The sequence below is a fragment of the Mobula hypostoma genome, chromosome 10 (assembly GCF_963921235.1).
Source record: "Mobula hypostoma chromosome 10, sMobHyp1.1, whole genome shotgun sequence".
NCBI classification, from domain to species: Eukaryota; Metazoa; Chordata; class Chondrichthyes; order Myliobatiformes; family Myliobatidae; genus Mobula; species Mobula hypostoma.
In genome coordinates, this window is record NC_086106.1 from 107,349,346 (window position 1) to 107,375,473 (window position 26,128).

A 26,128-nucleotide genomic window follows, 5' to 3' on the forward strand; every position below is an offset into this window, starting at 1 on the left:
TCCTCCACCACCCTGAGGATGGCCTTATGCTGGAATGGGAATGAGAATTAAAAGGTTTGGCTGAACAGAAGGAAATCAAGGTCAGACAATATTGAGAACTGTTGTTGTTCCTTTTTGCACATCAGGAGGCATACTTTGCCGCTTCCTTAGTATTTGTCTGTTTTTTTTTAAATGAGGCCGAGTTGCTAGCTCGACACTCAACCCAGCACGGATGGTAAGTGTGCAAGGAGCCAGCCAGATTCAAAATCAGGACCATTCACCTTGAGGTCCGGTGCTGATGCCACTACACCACAAGCTGGCAAATATTGAGAATAAATAGTTGTTAAAATGCAATAGGAGAAGCATAAAAAAAACAATGGACATTTTGTAAAGATGCCTGCAGTAGAATGGAACGTACTGTATTTTCTGATGCCCTCGAACCACCTAGAAAGATACACTAGATAAATCGCTGTCTCCACCACCAAAAAACCCAAAAAAGGCAATGTTCTTCAAGCTGCCTATTTGTTAGAATGGTTGTGGTCAAGCATTGATCGGGTATTTGCAAGATGGAAGGCGCCAATACTGTGATTGTTATCATTAAATAACAAACCAGTTTACACAGCAAGAGGGGGCTGGAATTTGCAGTGCACCCTGAGATATAGAAACAGTAACACAAGTTAGACAGCAGGTAAATCTGATCTAGAAAACCATGTAGCGTGGCATAATATGGAAGAAAATGTGCCCCAAGATTTCAGACACCTTGGAGGAGGTGGGAAATATGTGAGCAGTATTATTCCCGCAAGGGGCTTCAGACGCTCCTGAAAAGGCAGAGAATACAGATAGTCATTGAGGCCTATACTTGGAGGGTAGCCTCAAGGGCACTGATGCAGAATAACACGAACTTAAGTGATCTGACAAGAATGAATACATCTTCAAATGCTGCATCCAAGCACCTTCAACAATCGGCCAGCTCCGTTCACTACAGTCCCAAAGTTCACCTACCAATACCTCGACTTCAATACACAATCATATCCTTCACACAGGTTACAACATTGCAAGCCTCAAGACCATACACTCCAGCTATTTAATACTTCGACTTGGAAACAAACTCTTAAAATAACACAGTGAAGCTACTGCTTCACAAATCTGCATATATGAAGAGAGATAATTCAACATTCACATACACAAAATTATGGAAATATTGTCCTCCTTTCAACCTAAAATTTAAAATCTACTTTCAGTTTCTTAAATCAGAATTTAGATTCACACAAAGTCCAAAGTACATTTATTCCTGAGGTATGTATACTGTATACACAACCTTGAGATTTCAGAACCAGAATCAGAATCCTTTATTATCGCCAAGTATGTGGACACATACAGGGAATTTGACGCCGGTTTCCCTGAGCTCTCGCTGCACAGAATCAAAAAGCAAACAAAACAATAGTGCAAATAATCGTGAACTATATACAATGAAGTATACCTGTGTATGTACAGGTGGACTTGGTTTTTGAGATTTGTCTTCTTGCAGGCAGCCACAAAACAAAGAAACAAAATAGAACCCATTAAAAAGAAACCCCGTACAACAAACACTGTCAAACACCAAATATGCAAAAAAAAACACGACTTCACAAACAATAAAAAAGTAAACATACATCAGAACATTAACCAGAGAGTTGCCGAAGGTCAAGTTCACAGCCACGGAGCCAGTTCAGAGCTGAGGCGAGTGAATCTCACTCAGGAGCCCAGTGGCTGCAGGGCAACAACTGACCCCGAGCCCGGCAGTGCAGGACCCACGACTCCTGTACCTCCTGCCCAACTGACCCCGAGCCCAGCAGTGTGGGACCTACGACTCCTGTACCTCCTGCCCAACTGACCCCGAGCCCAGCAGTGCGGGACCCACGACTCCTGTATCTCCTGCCCAACTGACCCCGAGCCCGGCAGTGTGGGACCCACGACTCCTGTACCTCCTGCCCAACTGACCCCGAGCCCAGCAGTGCAGGACCCACGACTCCTGTACCTCCTGCCCAACTGACCCCGAGCCCGGCAGTGCGGGACCCACGACTCCTGTACCTCCTGCCCAACTGACCCCGAGCCCAGCAGTGTGGGACCCACGACTCCTGTACCTCCTGCCCAACTGACCCCGAGCCCAGCAGTGCAGGACCCACGACTCCTGTACCTCCTGCCCAACTGCCCCCGAGCCCGGCAGTGTGGGACCCAGGACTCCTGTACCTCCTGCCCAACTGCCCCCGAGCCCAGCAGTGCAGGACCCACGACTCCTGTACCTCCTGCCCAACTGACCCCGAGCCCAGCAGTGCAGGACCCACGAATCCTGTACCTCCTGCCCAACTTCTCCCAGGCCAGGCAGTGTGGGACCCAGGACTCCTGTACCTCCTGCTAACTGCCCCCGAGCCTGGCAGTGTGGGACCCAGGACTCCTGTACCTCCTGCCCAACTGCCCCCAAGCCTGGCAATACGGGACCCAGGACTCCTGTACCTCCTGCCCAACTATAGTAGTGAGAAGCGAGGGAGATCAGTCAATGCAGGTAGATGGCGCTGAACACCTGTTCATTTTCCACTCTCGCCCTCAACGATTTTAATCCTGTTTGATGCTTTAACTGGCGTGGAGTATTGGTGCTGACCACAAGTTCATCTTCCTCCATTAAGCCTCGACACAACATCCACCCGCAGTGTTGGCCACCCCAGCCATACCAGCAACTCAGGAGTGTCGCCGAGTCCCTAGGAGATCACAGGAGCCCCTGATCATTTAGCTGTCTCAAAAGAACATCCTTAAAATGGAAATTACAGGCTGCAAATCATAGCACTTCAGAAGAGGTAGAAGTAGTATATCTATTAGCGTGTTTAGTAGTAGTTTTGTGAGCAATCTGCAATCATTGCCATCAGTTGCTGGCACTATCTTGGGGATAAATATAGCACAGCATGTAGCTCCTCCTCTCTTCCTGATAGAGAACATCTATAACAACATGCAACAAACCCCAATGCATCTACAGACAACCAGCCATTTACTGAGCATCTCCTTCACTTCCATTATCATATAATTCCACTGCCACAATGCAAATTTACTGCAGTCTATACCATCTCCAGGCTGGATAATAGTCAAAGAACCATGGAAGCGCATCTCTGAACACACATGTTGAAGCTTGTTGGATGGGACTCTACAGCAGAAGACCATGAACATACACTCAATGGCCACCACAGCAGGAGTGGCCACTGAGTGTACATTGCTATTAATTAAGAGCAGAAGAGACATGCATAACACACAAAAGTTGCTGGTGAACGCAGAAGGCCAGGCAGCATCTCTAGGAAGAGGTACGGTCAACGTTTCGGGCCGAGACCCTTCGTCAGTCCTGATGAAGGGTCTCGACCCGAAACGTCGACCGTACCTCTTCTGAGAGATGCTGCCTGGCCTGCTGCGTTCACCAGCAACTTTTCTGTGTGTTGCTTGAAATTCCAGCATCTGCAGATTTCCTCGTGTTTGTGTTTTTAGACACATGCATAAAGCAGGGTGCTGGGCCAGCTTGGCACAGACTGAGCCAAATTCCAATTATTTTCAAAGAATCTATGCTGGGCCCGATGTGCACCTGACAAATGATTGGCCATCTCTGCTTGGCAAAATGATGATTTAATATCATCATACGAGACAACCCAGATAAAGAAGAAAGCTCTTCGCCATCATCCGGGTAGTAATAAAGAAAATGGAGGACAGGCAATAAATATTGCCCTTGGCAACAGCCCATGAATGAATGAATGAATACTTATTTATCCAGAGATACAGCATGGTAACAGGCCCTTCTGCCCTAAAACACCAATGTGATCAATTAACCTATTAACTTTGGATCTGGGAGGAAATAGAGGACCAGAAGAAAAGTGGTCATGGGGAGAAGATTCATACAGCAACAGGACTGAACCTGAGTCATTGCCACTATAAGTGTTGTGCTAACCTCTACTCTACCGCACCAGGAAACTAAAATAATACTATATATAGCGCAAAGGGAGACAACAATTTTCCCAAGGATCAAATTCTAAAACCTTATTTTTCTTATGGAACATATCTGGGTCTGCAATAAATACGCGACTTGAGCACAAACAGGAACAAAAATGTGTTGGGCCGGCTTGCGGGGAAGCTCAAACAAACGGGGCTGATCCCAGCTCATCTCAGTGCAGCTCTGAAAGCTGCTGGGGAAGGAAAAAAGGATCTTGCTGCTGAAAATGTGCTGAGGAATAGCATTGGAGTGAGCAAGTAAAATTAGCTCTAAGGTCTTGGTTATGCCAAAATGAAAGAATAAACCATCCTAGCATGTGATATTTATGCATGTCTGCTGGTGCCATTCCATCCCTCCCTTTTATCCGGCTTTTAATGTTTAAAACCACAGCTCGTGTATAATCTGGAACCAGACATGCTGTCTGGATATTCCCTGCAGTGACATTATTAAGTGCTGCTCAAGTGTCACCATCAATGAGATGTGCCTTCACAGCAAGTTCCAAGCTTATTGAAGGATTCCAGCTCATCATATAATCCTAATATTTTGCTGACATATAAATGATTTCAAAGCACAAAAGCACTTCTGGTTTTGCATGTGATGGAAGAAGATGAACAATGAATTGTACCTGTCCCAGATAACATTCTACTATATTTCAGATCTCATGCTCATCAACACTGAGTTCAAATTACAAGTGACATACTTGTATTATCAAAATACAAGTACGTCACCATATACAACCTGAGATTCGTTTCCTTGTGAGCATACTCAAAAAATTCAGTAAGCAAAATTGTATCAAAGAAAGACCACAGCAACAGGGTAAACAACCAGTGTGCAGAAGATAACGAACTATGCAAATACAAAAAGAAAAAAAACAAATAATCATAAGAACAACAACACACAAAATTCAGAAATCAGTAAGTTGAAAACAACAGAAGTATGCTGAATTAAAAGAGGAAATTAATAGTCTATGGAACATGAACAGGGTATCAATAGATTGCCCCAATAGCAATATCGACAACAGGGGTCATCCCAAAATCACTACACAATAGCATAGAACAATTAAGTCTACAGAGCAATATCTCCAGAATCTCCAGAAAGCAACCATACTAAACACCATTAGAATAGTCTGAAAGTTCCTAGCAATCGAGAAATGAGTGTGCTTGGCTATGCTTGTAGCTCAGGTTTAACCAGCTTGAGCTGAGAAAAAATAAAAACAATAATAAATAAATAACCAATAAATATGAAGAACAGGAGATGAAGAGTCAATCATGTGGATTGATCGTGTGGATACTCAGAGGCTTCTTCCCAGGGCTCAAATGGCTAACACAAGAGGGCACTGTTTGAAGGTGCTTAGAAGTCGGTACAGAGGAGATGTCAGGGGTAAATATTTTACACAAAGAGTGGTGAGTGCGTGGAATGGGCTGTCGGCGATGGTGGTGGAGGCGGATATGATAGGGTTTTTTAAGAGTCTCCTGGATAGGTACATTGAGCTTAGAAAAATAGAGGGCTAAGGGTAACCTTAGGTAATTTCTAAAGTAAGTACATGTTTGGCACAGCATTGTGGGCCGAAGGGCCTGTATTGTGCTGTAGGTTTTCTATGTTTCTAAGAGTCCTTAGAAGTGAGTCCATAAGTTGTGGGAACAGTTCAGTGATGGAACGAGTGAAGAAGTTTTCCCCTCTGGTTCAGGAGCCTGCTGGTTGAGAGGTAATAACTATTCCCAAACACCTGGCCCAATTTGGAGTACAGGTCTCTCCACAATGAATCAGACCCTTTTCGCTCTCACAAGTCCGATGATCCTGCAATCTCCCTCATCCCAGGTAGTTGTTGTTTAACCCAGAGTTAAGGACATTTAGTATGGCTTTAACACAGGGTAGAGAGTGAAATTCATGTCCTGTAATATCCATTCACGGAAATAAATTTGCCATATATACTGAATTCACTAATGACTCCAGACCCAAATAATATGGTTTACTTTCATCCGTCTGTACAGTACAGTTCAGAGCAATTAGGGATGCACAATAAATTCAGGTATCCTCAGCAACACTCACATCCTTTGTATAAATGAACATACAAAGACATTTCAGATAATACCTTCACACCACTGACAAAGGCAACCTTCACCCACCATGAGACACAGGAGCAGAATTAGGCCATTTGGCCCATCAAGTCTGCTCCACCATTCCATCATGGCTGATTTATTGACTCTTTCAATCTCATTCTGCCTTCTCCTCGTAACCTTTGACGTCCTTACTAATCAAGAATTTACAAATCTCCACTTTAAATACACCCAATGACTTGGTTATCACAGCCACCTGTGACAATGAAATTCACAGATTCACCATCTTCTGGCTGAAGTAGTGCACCCTCATCTCTGTGAAAATACACCCCCATCTTCACCTGTGGACAGAAGTAGCTCTGGCCTTCAATCAAACACCACCTCCTGATTTTGGGTCATTTGAAACCTATCAATCCAATCAATGTCATTTTGCGAAGGAACCTGCAGGAACTCCTACTAATGCCATAAACAACACCTAATTAAACATAAACACAAAAGATTCTGCAGATCAGCACACACAAAATGCTGGAGAAACTCCACAGGTCGGGCAGCATCTGTGGAAATGAATAAATAATCTATGTATCAGGGTGAGACCCCTCTTCAGGACTCTGGAAATCCAGAGTAACACACACTCAATCACCAGTCCTGATGAAGAGTACTGAGTCAGAAATGTTGATTGATTCCATCTCCATAGATGCTGCCTGACCTCCTGAGTGCCTCCAGCATTTTGCGTGTGTGTTACCTACTTATTGCCTGTTATGCCACTGGCTTTTAGGGCTGCAATGAAGGTTCTCCATTTCTGGCTTCCTTCACTGTGTCACTAGCTTTCTCTCGGTTTTCACTACTGCCAGCCACGCAAGTCCTGGGTGGAGACTCATGAATGCCATCGCACTCAGATGTGGAAGGATTCTTCACTGCATAACAGTTTTGTTTCAGCAGTCAGGCTGCTAACTCTGAGCTGAACCCCCGAACCTGGAGGGCCAATGGACCACTCTGAGTCTATCCTCTGCCCTTTGGCCTGTTTGGCATGGGTGACCCTATCAAGAGCCGAAGCACAGAGCCCTGACTCCAGCCAGCATTGCTCTCCGGGTCACTGAGGCACCCAAACCTCCAAACTACGAAAAGGTTGTGGTCCTCTTGGAGGTTTGTGTGTGTTACTCTGTATCACAATAAACAGATTTCTAGGAAAATTCTGAGCGATGAACAAGATCACATCACAAAATATCTGAGTATTTAGGGTGAACTTTAGATCTGAATAGTGTCACATTAATAAAAGAAGCACGTCCTCCCTGGTCATGAACAGTTGCTAAACAATCCTGATACTGAACTGACTGATGGTTTAATCAAACAGCCAGAAAATATCCCACATTGAACTCAAGTGAATTCCAAATGTGCTTCGTAGTGTGTGATCGTGGCCTATTCAATGACTAAAGGGAGTCTCTCCCTCAATCAGTGCTTCAGAGTTTCTTCCTTCTATTGTTGTGACCGACTAAACTGAGCCACAGGGAAGATGTCACCGGGAGATACAAAGGCTTTATTTGGCCATTTATTTATTTAGCAATGCAGCATGGAGAAGGCCTTTCCGGCCCTTACAGCCACGTCACCCTAGCAACCGACAAACCCGTTAACCCTGACCTAATCACGGGACAATTTACGTTGACCAATTAACCCACCCGGTACGTCTTTGGACTGAGAGAGGAAACAGGAGGACCAGGAGAAAACCCACGCATTCCACGGGGGTGGTAGACGTACAGAGACCCCTTACAGAACGGTACCGGAATTGAACTCCAAACTCCGGAGCTGTCTGAGCTGTAATATCGTCGCACTGACCGCTATGTACCGTGGCACTTTATTCAGATCATCTGGAGGGAACCTAGTTCTCTCCCTACACAATGTTTTATACTTTTTGAATGGAAAGCCAATAATAAACAATAACTACATTTTCAATGGTTTTAGTTCCTGCTACCATCCAGGAAGCATTATCGCAGCATAAAAGCCAGGACCAACAGGCTCCAGGACAGCTTCTTCCACCAGGCCATCAGACTGATGAACTCACGCTGATTTGAGCGTACTATATTACATTGCCTGTTCTATTTATTATAAATTACCATGATTGCACATTGCAGATTTAGATGGAGACGTAACAAAGATTTTTACTCCTCATGTATGTGAAGGACGTAAGAAATAAAGTCAATTCAATACTAAACTGGTAACTCTGCAGAACTCCATATTTACAATGGTGGCATATCCCAACAGCAGAAACTCTCTGAATATTCAGTACTACTGTCCGTTCCAAAAGCTTCTGAGCACAAACACCCGGCATCCAGATGATCTCTGTTTTGTTAGTGCTCAGGGATGGCTGCCTGAATAGCCAGAATATGAAGTAATGAAGCAGACCTGTCCTAAACTGTGCATTGGGTAGCAAGGATACACCTTTAACAATGTGTTAATGCAGGAGATGATCACTGATCTCATCCTGAAGTTTTCAACAACAACCAGTGAACATAAGGACATAAAAAATAGGAGCAGGAGTAGGTCATCTGGCCTGTAGCACCATTCAATAAGATCACAGCTGATCTGGCCACGGACTCATCTCCACCTACCTGCCGTTTCTCCACAACATGGACATTCACCTATTGTCTTCCCTGCATAGATCATTTGAATGGTACAGAATTAGAATGTCCCACATCCAACAGTAGGTTTTGATAACCTGAATGTACCAGTTGAACAGGTTTTATTTCCTGAAGACTGGCTCTCATTTTATCAATATCTGCCATCCATATTTTCATAACTCCAGACTAATCTCTAAGACTATAAAAATGACACTGAATGCCAAGGACCGGAATTACAGAATCCCGCAGCAAACACAATCAGTCCCGATGGAGGGTTTCAGCCCATACATCAACTGTTTACTCTTTCCCTAGATACTCTCTGACCTGCTGAGTTCTTCCGGCATTCTGTGTGTGTTGCTTGAATTTTCAGATCATGTTTACAATCAATCACTGACAGGAGAAGGTGATGAGGAGTGAAGGGCAAGGTATAAATTGATTAGCAGTCCCATCATGGAAAGGTAAACTGTACATGGATTTACTAAGGACTGAATCAGGAAGCCACAACTAAAATCACAGATGTCATTTTATGGAAGGCAATGTAGTTTATTATGAAGTCCTGCTTCTAAAGTAAAACTATTAGAAGTTTTATCAGAAGTTTGTTATTGTAAACAATAAAGCAAAATCAAAAATGACTTGGTAGAATCCTGATTTATTAATGGAAGGTAAAAGTACCACTGTTATTGTTGATGTCATTTTTAAGTTTGGTCATACAATAGCATAGCTTTACATTTCATTTCTCTATTGATGTAGGAAGAATTTGCACTTACCCTTGGCCAATCTTTTCAAACCGCGTGTACTTCTTTTTGGGATCACCCACACTAACTATGCTTCCTGAAAGAAAAGTTCACATTAAATATAAAGATATTGGACTCATAATATGTAGAACTTGTTTTTGTGTAAATTAATACATTAGAAAGGAATATCTATCATAGTCATTAGTTAATACTCTTTGTTGAAATAGAAGGTCTGCAACAATAGTCAAGAGGGATTGCTTTAAAATACATACTTAATTTTTCAAGGATCTCTTCATCCGTCATCTTGGATTTCTTCCTTTGCTTGTCAGTGTTTCTGCAGAGCTGACTGTTCAGACCGCTCACATTTTCAGGTGGTGTTGTGACTGGAGACGTTGTCACATCTTTGACAGGTGCCACTGGAACGATGGGCTCAATTACTGATCGGGTAAAAATCTGGAGAAACAAAAGGATTAGTTAGAATCACAACAAACATCTCATTAAAAATATGTAAAAGCTCCCGAGACAGCTAAACATCATCAGTCTTGGCAACTGGAACTTTCTTGATCTGCGCAGCTCAGCTCTAAATGTGATAGGAATGTGTTGAGGTCAGAGTCCTAATTTACATCAAATTCCTCCTATAATGCAGGGAGATTAGTTTTAAAATTGAACAGGCACAAAAAAAAAACTGATTTTAATGGCAACTCTATTTCTTCTCTCTACTTTTTTTTCTCCAAAGGAAAGGAACTGTCAGAGAGGAGGTACAGAAGCCTGAAGGCCCACTCAATGATTTAGGAACACTTCTTCCCCTCTGCCATCCAATTTCTAATTGGACATTGAACCCATGAACACTACCTATTTTGCATTACTAATTTAACTGTTTTATATATATATATATATATAAAATTTATATAATACATAATATTTATATATATTTACTGTAATTCAGTTTTTTTCCAATATTACCATGTATTGCATTGTACTGTTGCCGCAAGTTAACAAGTTTCATGACATGTGCCAGTGAGATTAAACCTGATTCTGAAGTGCGTCCTTGCACAACTGATTCAAAACTGCAAAAGTGATTCCTGTATCAGATATACCCTTGATACAGGCAGAGGCAAGATCAGTGCATTTCCCCTGTGGAGATACAGAATGTTATTGTCAATTGGATATGCTTACGGAATAAGCAGTGGCATATGACAAGAACCCAAATTATTATAATTAAAAATAAGTTTGGCACTACTGGGCAAATACACAAGGGAGAATCATCAAATCAAAACTGTTATAAATCTTCATTTTTTTCTCACTGTATTTTATGTCCAAAATTTAGGCTTGACTATGCTCCCATAAGAAATAGGATGAAAGTAGTTAGCCTGTTTCAAATATTTTGTTTTACACCTTTAAATTCTCTTTGCCTAACAATTCACTTCGACAAGTTAAATCCAATACATACCAGGGGTTAAAGGAACACAATGAATTGTTAGTCCATCAGTATCTAACCCTTCACATACCTCCCACATAGCCCTCCATTTTTTTCTTTCATCGATGGCTAATTTTTCCAAGATTGCTCTGATAACTGAAAATGGACTCTATCTCATTAGATTTCTCAGCTGTATCAAAGAATGTTTATCTCTTTCTCATTTGAAACAAATGATTTTTTTAAAAAAAGTATCATGTCTACCATTTATTTGATGTAGCATTACTTGTGATGACTCGGAATTTGACCATGCAATAAGTCAAGTTCAGATATCCTGAATAGTCATAACTTGACCAAACTACACTAAATTATATGTCTGCAAGGTAGACTTGGTCAAACTGTATTTTGACATCCGGTAAAATGGCAGCAGACAAAGACTCAGCAACTTCTCTGGCTCCTAATAATGGTGCTAGTTTTAAATTCTTAGCCAAAGTTTCAGAGTTTCTAGTCAGAGATTTCAGTCAACCTAAGCTCCGTGAATATACTGTAGCACCACAGACCTCTCAAACAATTTGCTGGATTATTGTTCAGTAGCACCTACATCCACTATGATGGCGCAAACAACAGGAATTCTGCAGATGCTGGAAATTCAAGCAACACACATCAAAGTTGCTGGTGAACGCAGCAGGCCACGCAGCATCTCTAGGAAGAGGTACACTATGATGAAGTGCTTTGAGAGGTTGGTGATGAAATGCATCAACTCCTGCCCCAGAAGTGACTCGGATCCATTCCAATTTGCCTACCGTCACAACAGGTCAATAGTAGGTGCCAGTTCATCGGCTCCTCACTCAATCCTGGAGCACCTGGACAGTCCAGCTTCATATTAGAATGTTCTTCATCGACTACAGCTCCGTATTCAGCACTATCGTCCCCTCAAAACAAATAAGCTCCAAGACCTAGGCCTCAATAACTCCTTGCACAACTAGATCCGCGATTTCCTCACCTCCAGACTCCAGTCAGTTCGGATTGGTAACTACATCTCCTCCACAATCACCATTAATCCCCCTGCTCTGCTCACATTATACTAATGACTGTGAGGTTAAGTACACCTCTAGTGCCATACTTAAGTTTGCTCACTGTTGTTGGCTGAATAAAAGGTGATGACAAATCAGCAGAGGAGGGAGGTTCTTGCTGAATGGTGCCACACAACCTCACACTCAACAGCAGTAAACCAAAGAGCTGATTATCTACTGGAGGACGAAATCGGAGGTCCACGAGCCAGCCCTCTCTGGGGAGTCAGAGGTGGAGAGGACCACCAATTTTAAATTCCTCGGCCTTATCATTTGAGATGCTGTGAGTCCCCATGCAAATGCCATTACAAACACGGCACAGCAGCATCTCCACTTTCTGAGATGTTTGTGAAAACCCAGTATGTCATCTAAAACCATGACAAACTTCTATAGATGTGCGGTAGATAGTATATTGATTGGTTGTATCTCAGCCTGGTATAGAAACTCCAAAGGCCTACAAAAAGTAGTGGATACAGTCCAGTCCATCACAGGTAAAAGCCTTTCCCACCACTGAGCACGTCCACAAGGAGTGCTGTCACAGGAACACAGCACCCATCATCGAGGACCCCCACCATCCAAGCCACACTCTTTTCTCGCTGCTGCCATCAGGAATGTGGTACAGGAGACTCAGGACCGACAGCACCAGGTTCAGGATCAGTTACTACCCCTCAACCATCAGGTTCTTGAACCAGAGGGGATAACTTCACTCACCCCAACTGAACAGATACCACAGCCTACGGACTCACTTTCAAGGACTTTAAAACATGTTCTCAATATTTATTACTTATTTGTTAATTATTATTTTGTATTTTTTTTCTTTTTTGTACTTGCACAATTTTTTGTCTTTTTTTTTACCCCAGTTGCTCATTTATCTTTGTTGTGTGTGGACTTCCATTGATTCTAGTGTTTCCTTGTATTTACTGCGAGAGCCCACAATAAAATGAATCTCTGGGTAGTTTATAGTGATGTTTATATACTGTGATAATAAACTTACTTTGAACTTTTGAGTACTTCAACTGAGCAAAGTATCTTGTATCTTCTTCTGAGAAAACATTTGCCAAGGAAATGAGACCAAAGTCACTTTAGACCAACAGATGTGTGTAATCACTTTGTGTCTTGTTAACAGTCATCAATCACATAGAACTTGTAGGGTTTAGATGCATTCGTAGTCTGGATAATCCTGAAGTGAAGTTTATAAAGCACAAACATGCAACCTAAATCAAGTAGGGTTTTGATCCGATCACAATTCTCCATTGGTCACGTGGTGTAATTGGCAGCACGTCTCCTTAGGCCGGAGGGCCTGTGTTGCATCTCTAAATTTAACAAGTGCATGGAATATTAAATAGTTAAAAAGAACTAGGAAAGACTTTCAGTGAAATTACTAAAAAAAAAGAAACAATCTAATCTCTACCATAGTAAGATTACTCATTTTTGAATGGTAACTGACTTCTGGTAATTTTAGATAAATCTAGGATTTTTTTTGCCATCGAAGCTGCCAACAGATTAAAAAAATAGGTGTGATGCAACTTATTTTTTAAGAAAAGGTGACTGTAAGAACTGACTTATAACTACGAGGATCTCAAAACATTAATGTACTTCCAGCAGAATGTCAAGTGCTCTTAGAAAGTACCTTTTTACCATGATTAAATGTTGTGTGCGTGGGCATGTTCATTTTTTCCTCACCCCTTATGGGTGGTGTGTATGTAAATTTTTCCCCTCAATCTCGGGTCCTCTATCAGAGGCCTGGGAGCTCGAGGGGTTCGGCACAGTGTCCTCGCCGTTCCTAGTAGTGCGCTCTTCAGGGCCAAGATCTCAGATGTTGTTCCCAGGATTTGTTGGAGCCACTCTCCCAGTCCAGGTGTCACAGCTCCAAGTGCTCCTATCACCACCAGGGTTACTCTGGCTTTCACCTTCTACATCCTTTCTATCTGCTCTTTCAAACCCTGGAGTTTCTCCAGCTTCTCATGCTCTTTCTTCCTGATGTTACTGTCATTCGGGATTGCCACATCTATTACTATTGCTTTCTTCTGTTCCTTGTCCAGTAGTACTATTTCTGATTGGTTGGCCAATACCTGCGTATCAATCTGAATTTGTAAGTCCCACAGGATCTTAGCTCTGTCAATCTCCACTATCTTCTCGGGTGTTTCCCATTTGGACTTGGAGGTGTCCAATCTCTACTCAGCACAGATGTTCCTGTACACAATTCCTGCAACTTGGTTGTGCCATTCAGTATGTGCTGTCCCTATCTACATCTTGCAGCCTGCTACTATGTGCTCGACGGATTCAAAGGATTCCTTGCACAGTCTGCATCTAGGGTCTTGTCTGGTGTGATAGCCTCATGCTTTTATTGTTCTTGTGCTGTCATGAGCAGCGCCTCTGCGCTGTCCCCCAGCCCTGCCATTTCCAGCCATCGGTAGGACTTCCTTACGTCAGCCACCTCTGAAATCGGGCGGTGATACATCCCATGCAGTGGCTTGTCCTGCCATGGCCTCTGATCTCCTGGCTCTGCTTCACCCACTTCCATTTCCATGTCCCCTGCCTGCTGTCTGAGGTATTCTCCTAGCACGTTGTCTTTAGGGGCTATCTTCCTGACATACTCACCGACCACCTGGCAATAAATTGCCTAGCAGAACATACCATAGATGGATGAGACTGAACAACGTGGAATTAATAGAATGCTACTTCAACAGCAACCCACACGCAAGAGGATGTATCAAGCGAATGTGGGGACACTAGTGACAATGAAGACTGTCATCCACATTCACAGACACATACATCTATTGCTAGTCTGGAGAAAGTGATATTGAAAAGAAAAAACTTGGAAGGATTCAACTGTATAGTAATACAGATCAACATTGTGACAGAGAGTTATATTAGCTAGGTTGCTTCTGACTTACTGCCAATGTTCGGTCTTGGCACAAATTCACTACTGGAGGATTGGGACACACAATACACCAGCTTATTGATTCTGTTGTCAATTCTAGACGACTATAACCAATGAAGGAAGCTTGCAGACACACACACACAGATATTTTGTTGTGCAGGAGTGGGGAAATGCATGCATTCCCTCAGAGGCTTGATCATTTATACAAGGAGCAGCATCAAGATTCCAACCTAGCTACTGGTTACAGTAAGCAAGAGAAAATCTGCAGATGCTGGAAATCCAAAGCCACACACACACACACACACACACACACACACACACACACACAAAATGCTGGAGGGACTCAACAGGCCAGGAAGCATGTGTGGAAAAGAGTCCATGTTCCAGGCTGACACCCTACATCAAGACTGGAAAGAAAGAGGAGAAGTCAGAGTAAGAAGGTGGGGGAGGGGACAAGGAAGGACGGTAGGAGGGGTTAGGAGAAACCAGGAGTGGAGGAGGGGGTGAAGAACTGGGAATGTGATTAGTGAAAGAGAAAGTGTGGAGAAGGGAGAAATCTGATAGCAAAGGATAGAAGACCATGGAAAAAGGGGAATCGGGGAGCACCAGAGGGAGGTCATGGGCAGGTAAGGAGGTGAGATGAGAGGGGAACAGAAATGGAAAATGGTGAAGGGAGTGGGGGGGGGGAGGGGCGGGGCAATTACCGGAAATTAGGGAAATCTTTGTTCATGTCATCAGGTTGGAGGCTACCCAGGTGAAATATAAGGTGCTGCTCTTCCAACTTAAGTGAGGCCTCATCACAACGGTAGAGGAGACCACAGGCTGACATGTCGGAATGGGAATGGGAAGTAGAACTGAAATGGGTGGCTACCAGGAGATCCCACTTTTTCTGGCAGATGGAGCAAAGGTGTTTGAAGAAGCAGTTTCCCAATCTACGTCGGGCATCATCGATATACAAGAGACCACACCAGGAGCATTGGATACAGATGACCCCAACAGATTTGCTTTACCTGGAAGGACTCTTTGGAGCCCTGAATGGCAGAGGTCCTACCACCAAGTACCTTCCCCCCCTCCTCCACTTTCCACAGGGATCGCTCCCTACTTGACTCCCTTGTTCACTCGTCCCTCCCCACTGATCTCCCTCCTGGTACTTATCTTTGTAAACAGAACAAGCATCATTCCTGCCCCTACACCTTCTCCCTCACTACCATTCACGGCCCCAAATAGACCTTCCAGGTGAGGCGACAGTTCACCTACGAGTCTATTGGGGTTACCTATTGTATCCAGTGCAGCCTCCTGTATATCGGTGAGACCCGATGTAGATTGGGAGACCACTTCATCGATCACCTACGATCAGTCCACCAGAAGCAGCCACCCAGTTTAATTCTACTTCCCATTCCCATTCTGACATGTCAGTCCATGGCTTCCACCACTGCCACAATGAGGCCGTACTCAGGTTGGAGAAGCAACACCTTAAATTCCATCTGGGTAGCCTCCAACCTGATGGAATGAACGTCGATTTCTGGAACTTCCAGTAATTGTCCCCCGACCCCGTTTACCATTCCTGTATCCCTCCCTCACCTTATCTTCTTACCTGCCCATCACTTCCCTCTTGTGTTCCTCCCCCTTCCCTTTCTTCCATGGTCTTCCATCCTCTCCTATCAGATTCCCCCTTCTCCAGCCCTTCATCCCTTTCACCTTTCAACTTCCCAACTCTTTACTTCACTCTTCCCCCCTCCCGATTTCACCCATCATCTCCCACCCTGTACTTCTTCCTCCCCTCCCCCCACCTTCTTACTCTGAACTCTCTCTTTCCAGTGCTGACGAAGGGTCTCGGCCCGAAACGTCGACTGTTTACTCCTTTCCATAGACGCTGCCTGACCTGCTGAGTTCCTGCAGCATTTTGCGCGTGTTGCTTCCGATTACAATAGCAGCTTGGGCGATACTTTGTTGGGATCGTTAGCAGGGCAATTTCTTGCGGCGATGCCCTGTGTTTATTCCCCCCTCCAAGCAGCCGCTCTCAGTGAGGATTGGCTAGATGTGGAAAGGAGGTCAAACTCTGAGCACACATAAAGGAACAAAAGCCTTTCTGCGTCAACTGTACTACAGCATTCCCCACAAACCCTAACAAAGCCTGAACAGCACAGAAATATTTACTCGAACAGTCTCTTTGTCGGACAGCACGATCAATTTACTTGTGAGTAGCAGGCATGCTGTCTGTATTATGAACTCTCTCAGCCCTTGCTCTGAAGTACCTTACTGCAGTCACATTTATCAGAGAGGACAGCAATTTAATTTAGATTCCCCTCACTGTAAAAATATTGAATTCTAAGGAGTCTGCTATTATAAATTATGGTTCTGCCTTGCAATCGGCTATAAAAGATGATTCCAGCCTGAGTTTTGGCTTTGGATTTCCCTAAACTTGGGCACATCTATTTTCTTCCTAGCTTTAACAATTTGAATGTGCCATCTCGTGATACAACCACCCAGGGGAGGAGGTGCCAGAGGCAGCGAGCGAGGGAACAGAGGTGCAGTGGATGTGCTGGAATCGTGCTGGGTTAGGAGCTGGTCCCTGCAGGCTGGATCTCCCTTTGGTGCTGCTCTGCAGTGTTCACTCCCTGGAAGACAAGTTGGACTGCCTTGGTGTGTGTCTGACCCAGTGTGAGCTGAGGAGTCGCTGTGTTCTTATCCTTGTAAAATCATGGCCCCAGGACAACAACACATGTACCATCAATCTACAGGCCTTGCCACTCAGGGACTCGTGCAAATATGATTTTGTGACTGTATGTGCTGTCTGCTGTGTGTGACTGTATGTAGGTACTGCATTCTGCACCTTGGCCCCAGGGGAACAACACTGTTTCGTTGGCTGTATACATATACGTGGTTGAACGATAATTAAACTTGAGCTTGAACTTAATATTGAGAATTTATGAAGTATCAACAATGGGAAAAGGTTGAAGTAACAGGCTCACAGGGTGAAAGCATTAAAATATCGAAAAGGGCTGGGTACGAACCATCAGCACAATTATTGTGAAATGAACACTGAGTACTAACATTTAAAAATCCATCATCTGGTACTTTGCCTCAGTAGTATTATTGAGAAATACCTGCTGGCCAGAATATAATATTTCCAAGAATCTTTTACAACTGAGAGGGAGAGCAAGAGCTTGGTTTGATGATTTTTCTGACAGTGCATCTACTGTACTGCACTGGGGAGTCAGCCTTAGTTTTCTGGATAGAAATTTATTTCTAGCAATGTTCTGCAAAAATCTACTGTACAGCTACTAAAAGTCACCCCGCTATTCAAAACAAGGCAATAAAACGCAAGTGTGTTGCCACATCTGGTAAATAATGGAAAGGAGAATGTTGCCTTGCATCACTTATTTATATAACACTCCTTTGTATCCCGGTGATAATACACCAGCTTGTCTGGTAACTGAAAATAACTGGCAGTGTATTTTAAAGTGTAGGACACAAGTAATTTTGCGCAATTTTAATACTGGTGGGAAAATTGCAGTAGCCTTTTGTTAAATGCAGAGGGAGTATTCGCACCAACTCAAGGTAATACAACTCCCAGTTATTTACAAGTCAATAAATTTGATAGATTGCATTTGATGCTTTTTCATATTAATTCTTTCTCTTTTCATTATAAATAGGGTGGCATGGTAACATGGTGGTTAGCACAACGCTTGACAGTACCAGCGACCCAGGTCCAATCCCGCCATTGTCTGTACGAAGCTTGTACATTATCCCCATGGCCGCGTGGGTTTCTTCCGGGTGTCCCGGTTTCCTCCCACTGTCCAAAGTCATACCAGTTGGTAGGCTAATTGGTCATTGTAAATTGTCCCGTGAGTAGGCTCGGGTTTAGCCGGAGATTGCTGGGCAGTACGGCTCAAAGGGCTAGAAGGGCCTATTCTGGGCTGGAAGGGCCTATTCGGCACTGAAATCATTCAATAATAAACACACAACTAGAAATTCTATCAATTTGTGTGAAGTTTATGTGATAAGTGAGAGATTTTTTTAAAATCAGAAAACTGATAATATAGTTCTTACGGTGACATATCCATGAGTTTCATTCTAACCTTTCTTTGCACATGATGTGTTAGCATACAAAGGCATAAGTAATGGCATTTGAGAAGACACAAAGCATGTCCAGATGCTCCTTGTAAAAAATTAATTTACCCAGTTCACAGCCTGCAGATAGGGTGGTTCACTCATGCAGAAGCAGGATTTCATTGTGATTGGAGCCCTCCTTTGGTGAAATTTAAAGGGGACTTGTCCCAGTCAGTGAGGCTGGCACCCAACTTCATCTGAAGGCTCTTTAAGTAAAATCCATACACCTCATTCTTATTGTTGCACAGAAGGTGGCTATTTGGCCCAACAGATCAATGCTAGCACCCAATAGATAGCTTTAATCCTGTACCATTTACGTATTTTCACGCATCCCTGTAACTTATTCTCTCACAAACCTGTCAACTGCCCTTCAATTGCCCTGTACTAAGGGGTAATTTACAGTGGCCAATTGAACTTATCACCATGTCTTTTAGATGTGGAAGGAACTGATGTGCCCAGTCAGAAACCCATGTGCCCATGGGCAAAATGTGAGACTGTACATTAACAGCAATTGAAGTCTGTGGCAAACTCCCAGAGTTGAGATACAGTGTCACTACTATCACACCATCCTGTCACTTTCTCTGTGAGGGCTCCTAGTCCAGCCCCAACACCAGGACCCTCTCATCACAATGCTGAATCCCTCCAAGCTGATCCTTACCACTTCCTGACTTTGCTAGTTGATCAGCAACGATGAACACTCATACTTAGTGTTGAGTAGAAACAGTACTCTCAGCCTTTCCCCTTCTGTGCCTCCTACTATAATATTGACCACAATAGAATACAGAAGGTACATTGCATTAGGACAAGGACTGTTAGGATGGAAAACAGCTTCTTTCCCCTGGCCTTGAAACTACAGAACTCTCTGCCATCAACCATGTCCCATCACATATGAAGCTCCAGTAGCGTATTATACTGTTTGCTTTTTGACTTGTGTCATAAATGCACCTATTTGTGGCAATATTACCCTTCTGTGACATGAGAGTTATATGTACAGTGTTGTGCACCTTGGTCAGAGGGAACTTTTTTTTAATCCGTTTAGTCTTGTGAGACCATGGATTTGCGCCTTGAAGGGTTTCCAGGGCGCAGGCCTGGGCAAGGTTGTATGGAAGACCGGCAGTTGCCCATACTGCAAGTCTCCCCTCTCCACGCCACCGATGTTGTCCAAGGGAAGGGCACTAGGGCCCATGCAGCTTGGCACCGGTGTCATCGCAGAGCAATATGTGGTTAAGTGCCTTGCTCAAGGACATAGCACACTGCCTCAGCTGAGGCTCGAACTAGTGACCTTCAGATCACTAGACTGACGCCTTAACCACGGGCCAACACAAGGGGGAACATTATTTCATTTGGCAGTATACATGTACATAGTTGAATGACAATAAACTGAACTTGAGGTGATATGCTTTTGCAAAACCCATTCTTTGGCCTGCCATGCATTTAGTTCACCTTTCACACAGCAATGAATGTGATAAGCACATTTAATTCCTCTGACATTTGGGTAATGATGAGTTTGAGTACAGAGAGGAAATTAAGAACCTGGTGGCATGGTGTGAAGATAATAACCTATCCCTCAACATCAGCAAGACAAAGGAATTGGTTGTTGACTTCAGAAGGAGTAGCGGACTGCACAACCCAATTTACATCGGTGGTGCACAAGTGAAACAGGTCAAAAGCTTTAATTCTTCGGGGTCAATATCTCAAATGACCTGACTTGGTCCAACCAAGCAGAGTTCACTGCCAAGAAGGCCCACCAGCACCTTTACTTCCTGAGAAAGCTAAAGAAATTTGTCCTGTCCCCTAAAACCCTCACTAATTTTTATAGATGCACCGTAGAAAGCATTTTTCTAGGGTGCATCACAACCTGGTATGGAAGTTGTCCTGTCCAAGACCGAAAGAAGCTGCAGAAGATCGTGAACATGGCACAGCACATCACACAAACCAACCTTCCGTCCGTGGGCTCACTTTACACCGCACGCTGTCGGAGCAGTGCTGCCAGGATAATCAAGGACATGACCCACCCAGCCAACACACTTTTCATCCCTCTTCCCTCCGGGAGAAGACTCAGGAGCTTGAAGACTCGTACGGCCAGATTCGGGAACAGCTTCTTTCCAACTGTGATAAGACTGCTGAACGGATCCTGACCCGGCTCTGGGCCGTATCCTCCAAATATCCGGACCTGCCTCTCCGTTTTTTTGCACTACATTACTTTCCATTTTTCTATTTTCTATTTATGATTTATAATTTAAATTTTTTATATTTAATAATTTTTACTATTTTTAATCTTTCTAATATTTAATATTTGTAATCCAGGGAGCGGGAAGCGCAGAATCAAATATCGCTGTGATGATTGTACGTTCTAGTATCAATTGTTTGGCGACAATAAAGTATAAAGTATCAAGGGTAACAATTAAAGCATGGTCCATATTCTCATTTCATTACATGCAGAGATACTAATATGATTAATCTCTCAAATATTTAATGATGAAGATATTGTTGTAGCCCAGGTCTGGACTGTATATGATCAATGCTCCAATGCACACGTACAATGCATTATACCAAAGCACAAGTTGCACTGACCGATTTTGTGTGTTCTGGTCGAGGGGCAATCACTGGTGGGGGAAGATTGTCGTCATCCTCATCATCGTCCTCCGACACAGGTGGCACAACCGGTGGCTCAGATGCTATCTTTGTGTTCTGTGATAAACAAAACAACATTATATTTCTGCTTCCAAACTGGATTCTCCTTCAATCAAGTCAACATCAATACCACGTATTGCCCCTTCATTACATAGAACTCAAATGGTGCTAGGCTGCAAGAATTTGATATGAAAATGGTTCTTAGTGAAAACAGAGTACTTAGACATAGTACCCCTGCAAAGACTGCAATGTCATGACCATTCTATTGCTCTTAAGCCATTCTTTCCTGCATAATGACAAATTTTAGAACAAGCAAACATGGAGAAGGTAAAACCCCAATAACCATCACAAACCAGCATGAATGCAATTCTAAATATATAGGAGGAAAACATGAAACAATGTTGTTTACCGTATTCCAACTCAAACCCAGCCTCATGCACCCAGTGTGCTTGCTTTCATACCTAGGGCCCTGAGTCAGTAATGCCTCAACTATGAAGTTCTTTCTCATCTTTGTTCTTTAGTTTGACAAACACTGCAATATTCATGCATCTTCAAATTTGCCCACTACTGCATGAACCGTTTAAAATCTGTCTACCACTGTTGGCCATGTCTTCAGCTGCTTGCATTGTAAGCTTTCATTTTATTTATCTCTTTATTAATCAATGAGCTAATGCACATGTACAAAGCATTATACCAAAGCACGAGCTGCACTGACTGATTTTGTATGCTCCGGCCAAGACTCGGCTCTGTAATAGGTCCTTCTGGCCCAACACACCCAGGCCACATAAATATACCCATACGACCAATTAACCTACTAACCCATACATCTTTGGAAATGTGAAAGGAAAATGGAGCTCCCGGAGGAAACCCACAGTCACAGTGAGAACGTACAAACTCTTTACAGGATAACAGCACAATTGAACTTGGGTCACTGGTGCTGTAATAGCATTATGCTAAACGCTACACCACCGTGACGGCCATCTTTAATCTTTTTAAAACTCGACTTTTCTCAACCCATCATCTTTCTTTCAAGACATTACTTTAAAGTTATCTCTTTGACCAAGCTTTTGGCCATCATTGTTGGTTGGAGTCAATTTTCGTTTTCCTGATGCTCCAGTGGAAATCTTGGGGATGTGTTAATATGTTAAAGCTGGTTTACGAGCCCAAATTTTGCTGAAGAGAGCAGCTCTTGTGTTTCAGATTCAAAATCTTATGTCAGGATAAGCTCTGATTATTTCTTATTATGCTGCTTGGCACTGAAAGGCTGAGGGTTAAGTGGGTACACTGTTCATTACATACGCACCTTTGGAATGGTCTAAGTGTTAGATGGTGAATCAAATCCAAATGTTTGACATTTCAACCAAGATAGCTGAAGTTATAGCAGCTTTTATTAATTTAGCTGCCTTCAGTTTCTGGTCTAACTCTTCACGCTTGTTCCCTGGTTTACCTCCATCACTCCTCCCCACCCCCACCCCAATTTTAAGCACCTTGAAGGGAGAAACAACAGAAGTTGGCAGTAACCTCCAAAAGTATTCCAATTCCAATCAACAATCCCTCTTGTGTACACGGATATTTTTGAGGAATTTTGGCAGGAAAGTTCCTTTACAAAACCCCACATAGTACAAATTTGCTGCCTTTAAATCCTGCCTTCTGGAAGGTGATGCTAAAAGCTCAATCATACCACAGATGGCAGTTCCACGCCCATACAAGGGAATACTGCTAAGGACAGTCGACAAGAGAATCTGTCTGCAATGATTCCTGCCCAACTACTGCAGCTTCAAATAGATGAGAGAATAAAAAACCTCACGTGCTGTCGAGTACCTTTGAGATGGTGAGGAGAGAAAACACAAAAGTGAGAATCTGTTGGTGTCGTCTACTGTATCTGGCGCACCCAATGCGACCTCCTCTAAATTGGCAAGTCTACACCTGCCCATTCAGCTCCTCCCCTACCTCCATTCAGAGTTCCAAACAGTCCTTCCAGGCGAGGTCCATATGGCTTCACCTGTTAAGTCTTTCAGGGTCAATTACTGTATCCGGTGCTCCTAATGCAGCCTCCTCTACGCTGGTGAGACCTGATGTAAAATGGAGGAATACTTTGTCGAGCATCTCCATTCCATCTGCCAAAAGTGGAATTTCCCAGTGACCAACTATCCTATTTCCTATCCCCATTTCTGTTCTGGCATGTCAGTCCGTTGTCTCCATTCTCAGGGTGGAGGAGCGACACCTCAAATTCTGTCTAGGTAGCCTCCAATCTGCAGGCATGTATATTAATTTCTTTTTCTGGTAATTTTTATCTACTCCCTTCCCTCTTCTATTCACCACCTCTTCTTCTCACCAGCCTGTCACCTCCCCATAGTGCCCCTCCTCCTTCCTTTTCTCCCATGGTTCACCTCCTTCTCCTATGAGATTCTGCCTTCTCCAGCCTCTTGCCTTTCCTACCCACCTGGCTTCACCTAGCACCTTTTAGCTAGTCCTCCTTCCCCTCACCCCACCTTTTTATTCTGGCATCGTCCTTTAGAAGGGTCTAGGCCTGAATTATCAACAGTTTATTCATTTCCATAGATGCTGCCTAAAATGCTGAGTTCCTCCAGCATGTTGTGCATATTGTCCTGAATTTCTAGCAACTGCAAAATCTTTGTGTGTTTACCAAAGTGAGTTTCCACTCAAAAACCAGGCCATGTGTTTCCTTGCTAATTGACTATTTGCTTTTTCAATGACATTTCTGCAGAAAGGATGATATACTGTCTGCTGTCTCAAGTCAATGTATATTCCATGTCAATGTAAATTTATTATCCAAGTATGTGTATCTCACCATATTCTACCTTGAGATCTATTTTTGTGTAGGGATTTTCTTGCAGACTCAGAAAATGACAACTTTATTGATTTTAATTCAAGATGTATTACCACGTTAACTTGGGCAGCATGATCATGAAGCACGTGGCGCTGCAGCCTAATCGCTCCAATGTTTGCGTGTGGGGTTTGCCTCTCCCCCTGTAACCATGTGGGATTTCCCAGGATGTTCCACTTTCTTCCCACGTCCTAAAGGTGTGCCAATTGGTAGGTTGCCTGGTTACTGTAAATTATCGTGAGTGCAGGCTGAGGATGAGAAATCAGGGGATGTGCGGTGAGGAAAATGATGGGTACGCAAGAGAGAACAGGCTACATGGAAATGTGCAGGAATGGGATTGGTTGGAATACTCTGAAAGCCAGTAAGTATTCTATGGGCCAAATGGCTATCTACCTTAGAGGAAATGTGAAAATTTAAATACAAGATCTGTCTCACAATTCTCACTTTTGTTCTCTGTTGTCAAACTAAAGCCAATTTCCCCCTCCCATAACCATTTATTAGTTATTTCCTGGAAAGATAAAGGTATAAATCCAGTCAGAGCAAGCAGAGGCTGAAGAGGGAAGAACCAAGATGATGAGAGCTATTCAAAAGTGAAAAATCTGCAAATACTGGAATACTTAAGTAAAAGTTGAAAAGCTTTTGGCAATACTTAGCAGGTCACATGGATCTAATATTTCCAGCTTTCTTATATTTCAGATTTCCAACAGCTCTAGTGTTTTTTTTTGTCTCACTGTTTCAGCATTGCTCCCCCCCCATTCTCCATTCTTGCTCATCTTATCTCTTCCATTCCAATCAATCAGTTTTCAATCCTTCACGACACCTTCTCAGTCACATTGTGTTATTCAGTTTCTCCTGTTTTCCATCCTATCACAGACATTCCCATTGCTCTTCCCCTTTCTCTGCACCTGTGGTTTCTATCTTCTCTGAGGTCTGATAAAGTATGTTGAAATGCAAAACTCCATTTCTCTCTCTGCAGTTGTTGTCTGACTTGCTGAATATTTACAGCATTCAGTATTTTCATTTATGGAAAGGGCCCTGCTAACCTGAGACCAATTGGAATACCTAAAGCAAAGAAAATCAAATTAATACTGAAGGAATAAATGTGCTTTTTGAATGTTAGAAGGGTGTAAGTACAGGCTAATAATTGTTTCTAATAAAGACAAAAAGCTGAGAAGGAAGTGCAGAAGGCAGCAGATTCTAGGAAGTCATCAGTAAGCAAAGGTAAATTTCTATTCACACAAGAGTTTCAGGTAAAATGCTGAATTCTGCAAATGGAATTTAGAAAGCTATATGAGATAGAACACATACAAAATGTGGATAGATTTTCCCCCTACATGTAATCTTTGACCCTCAAAGAATCAAAAGTTCTTAAACCCTACAGGCATTTAAGAGGCTCATGTAGAACACATGAATATGCAGAGAATGAAGGGATAGGGACTACATGTAGGCAAATGGGCCTGTTCATTTGCTGTATTGTTTTGAAAGTCAGTCCACATCTCTAGATAGATATTGAAATTATACTTTATCCCATTGCTTTATATACCACTAATTTATGAAATGCCATTGTTCTCTGTCCCTCAGGTACAGTGACAATGGTGAGAAAGTGACAGGAAATGCATCAGCTTGCGTGCTACCGTTAGATCTGACTTGCTTATAATAGGTAACTAATATCATTTCAATCAAACTCGTTTGGAGGACAGGAGTCTCTCTGCAAATGCCCCCGTCTGAAATGCCTTCAGCTTCCTTATGAAGTTTGCTCCTGCCCACCTGCTTCAATCCATTG

General features: G+C 43.1%; 1 protein-coding gene across 5 annotated transcripts in view; it reads right to left on the reverse strand.

The window, feature by feature from the left end:
- The window catches only part of LOC134353102 (serine/threonine-protein kinase PAK 3), a 253,885-nt gene that overhangs the window by 36,555 nt on the left and 191,202 nt on the right, over nucleotides 1–26,128 (reverse strand). For all 5 annotated transcript variants that reach the window (XM_063061005.1, XM_063061007.1, XM_063061004.1 and 2 more), the window contains 3 exons: nucleotides 21,438–21,554; nucleotides 9,655–9,835; nucleotides 9,416–9,479 (listed from right to left, as the gene is read on the reverse strand). In XM_063061005.1, coding sequence (XP_062917075.1) covers nucleotides 9,416–9,479; nucleotides 9,655–9,835; nucleotides 21,438–21,554 — 362 coding nt within the window. The remainder of the gene's footprint in view (nucleotides 1–9,415; nucleotides 9,480–9,654; nucleotides 9,836–21,437; nucleotides 21,555–26,128) is intronic.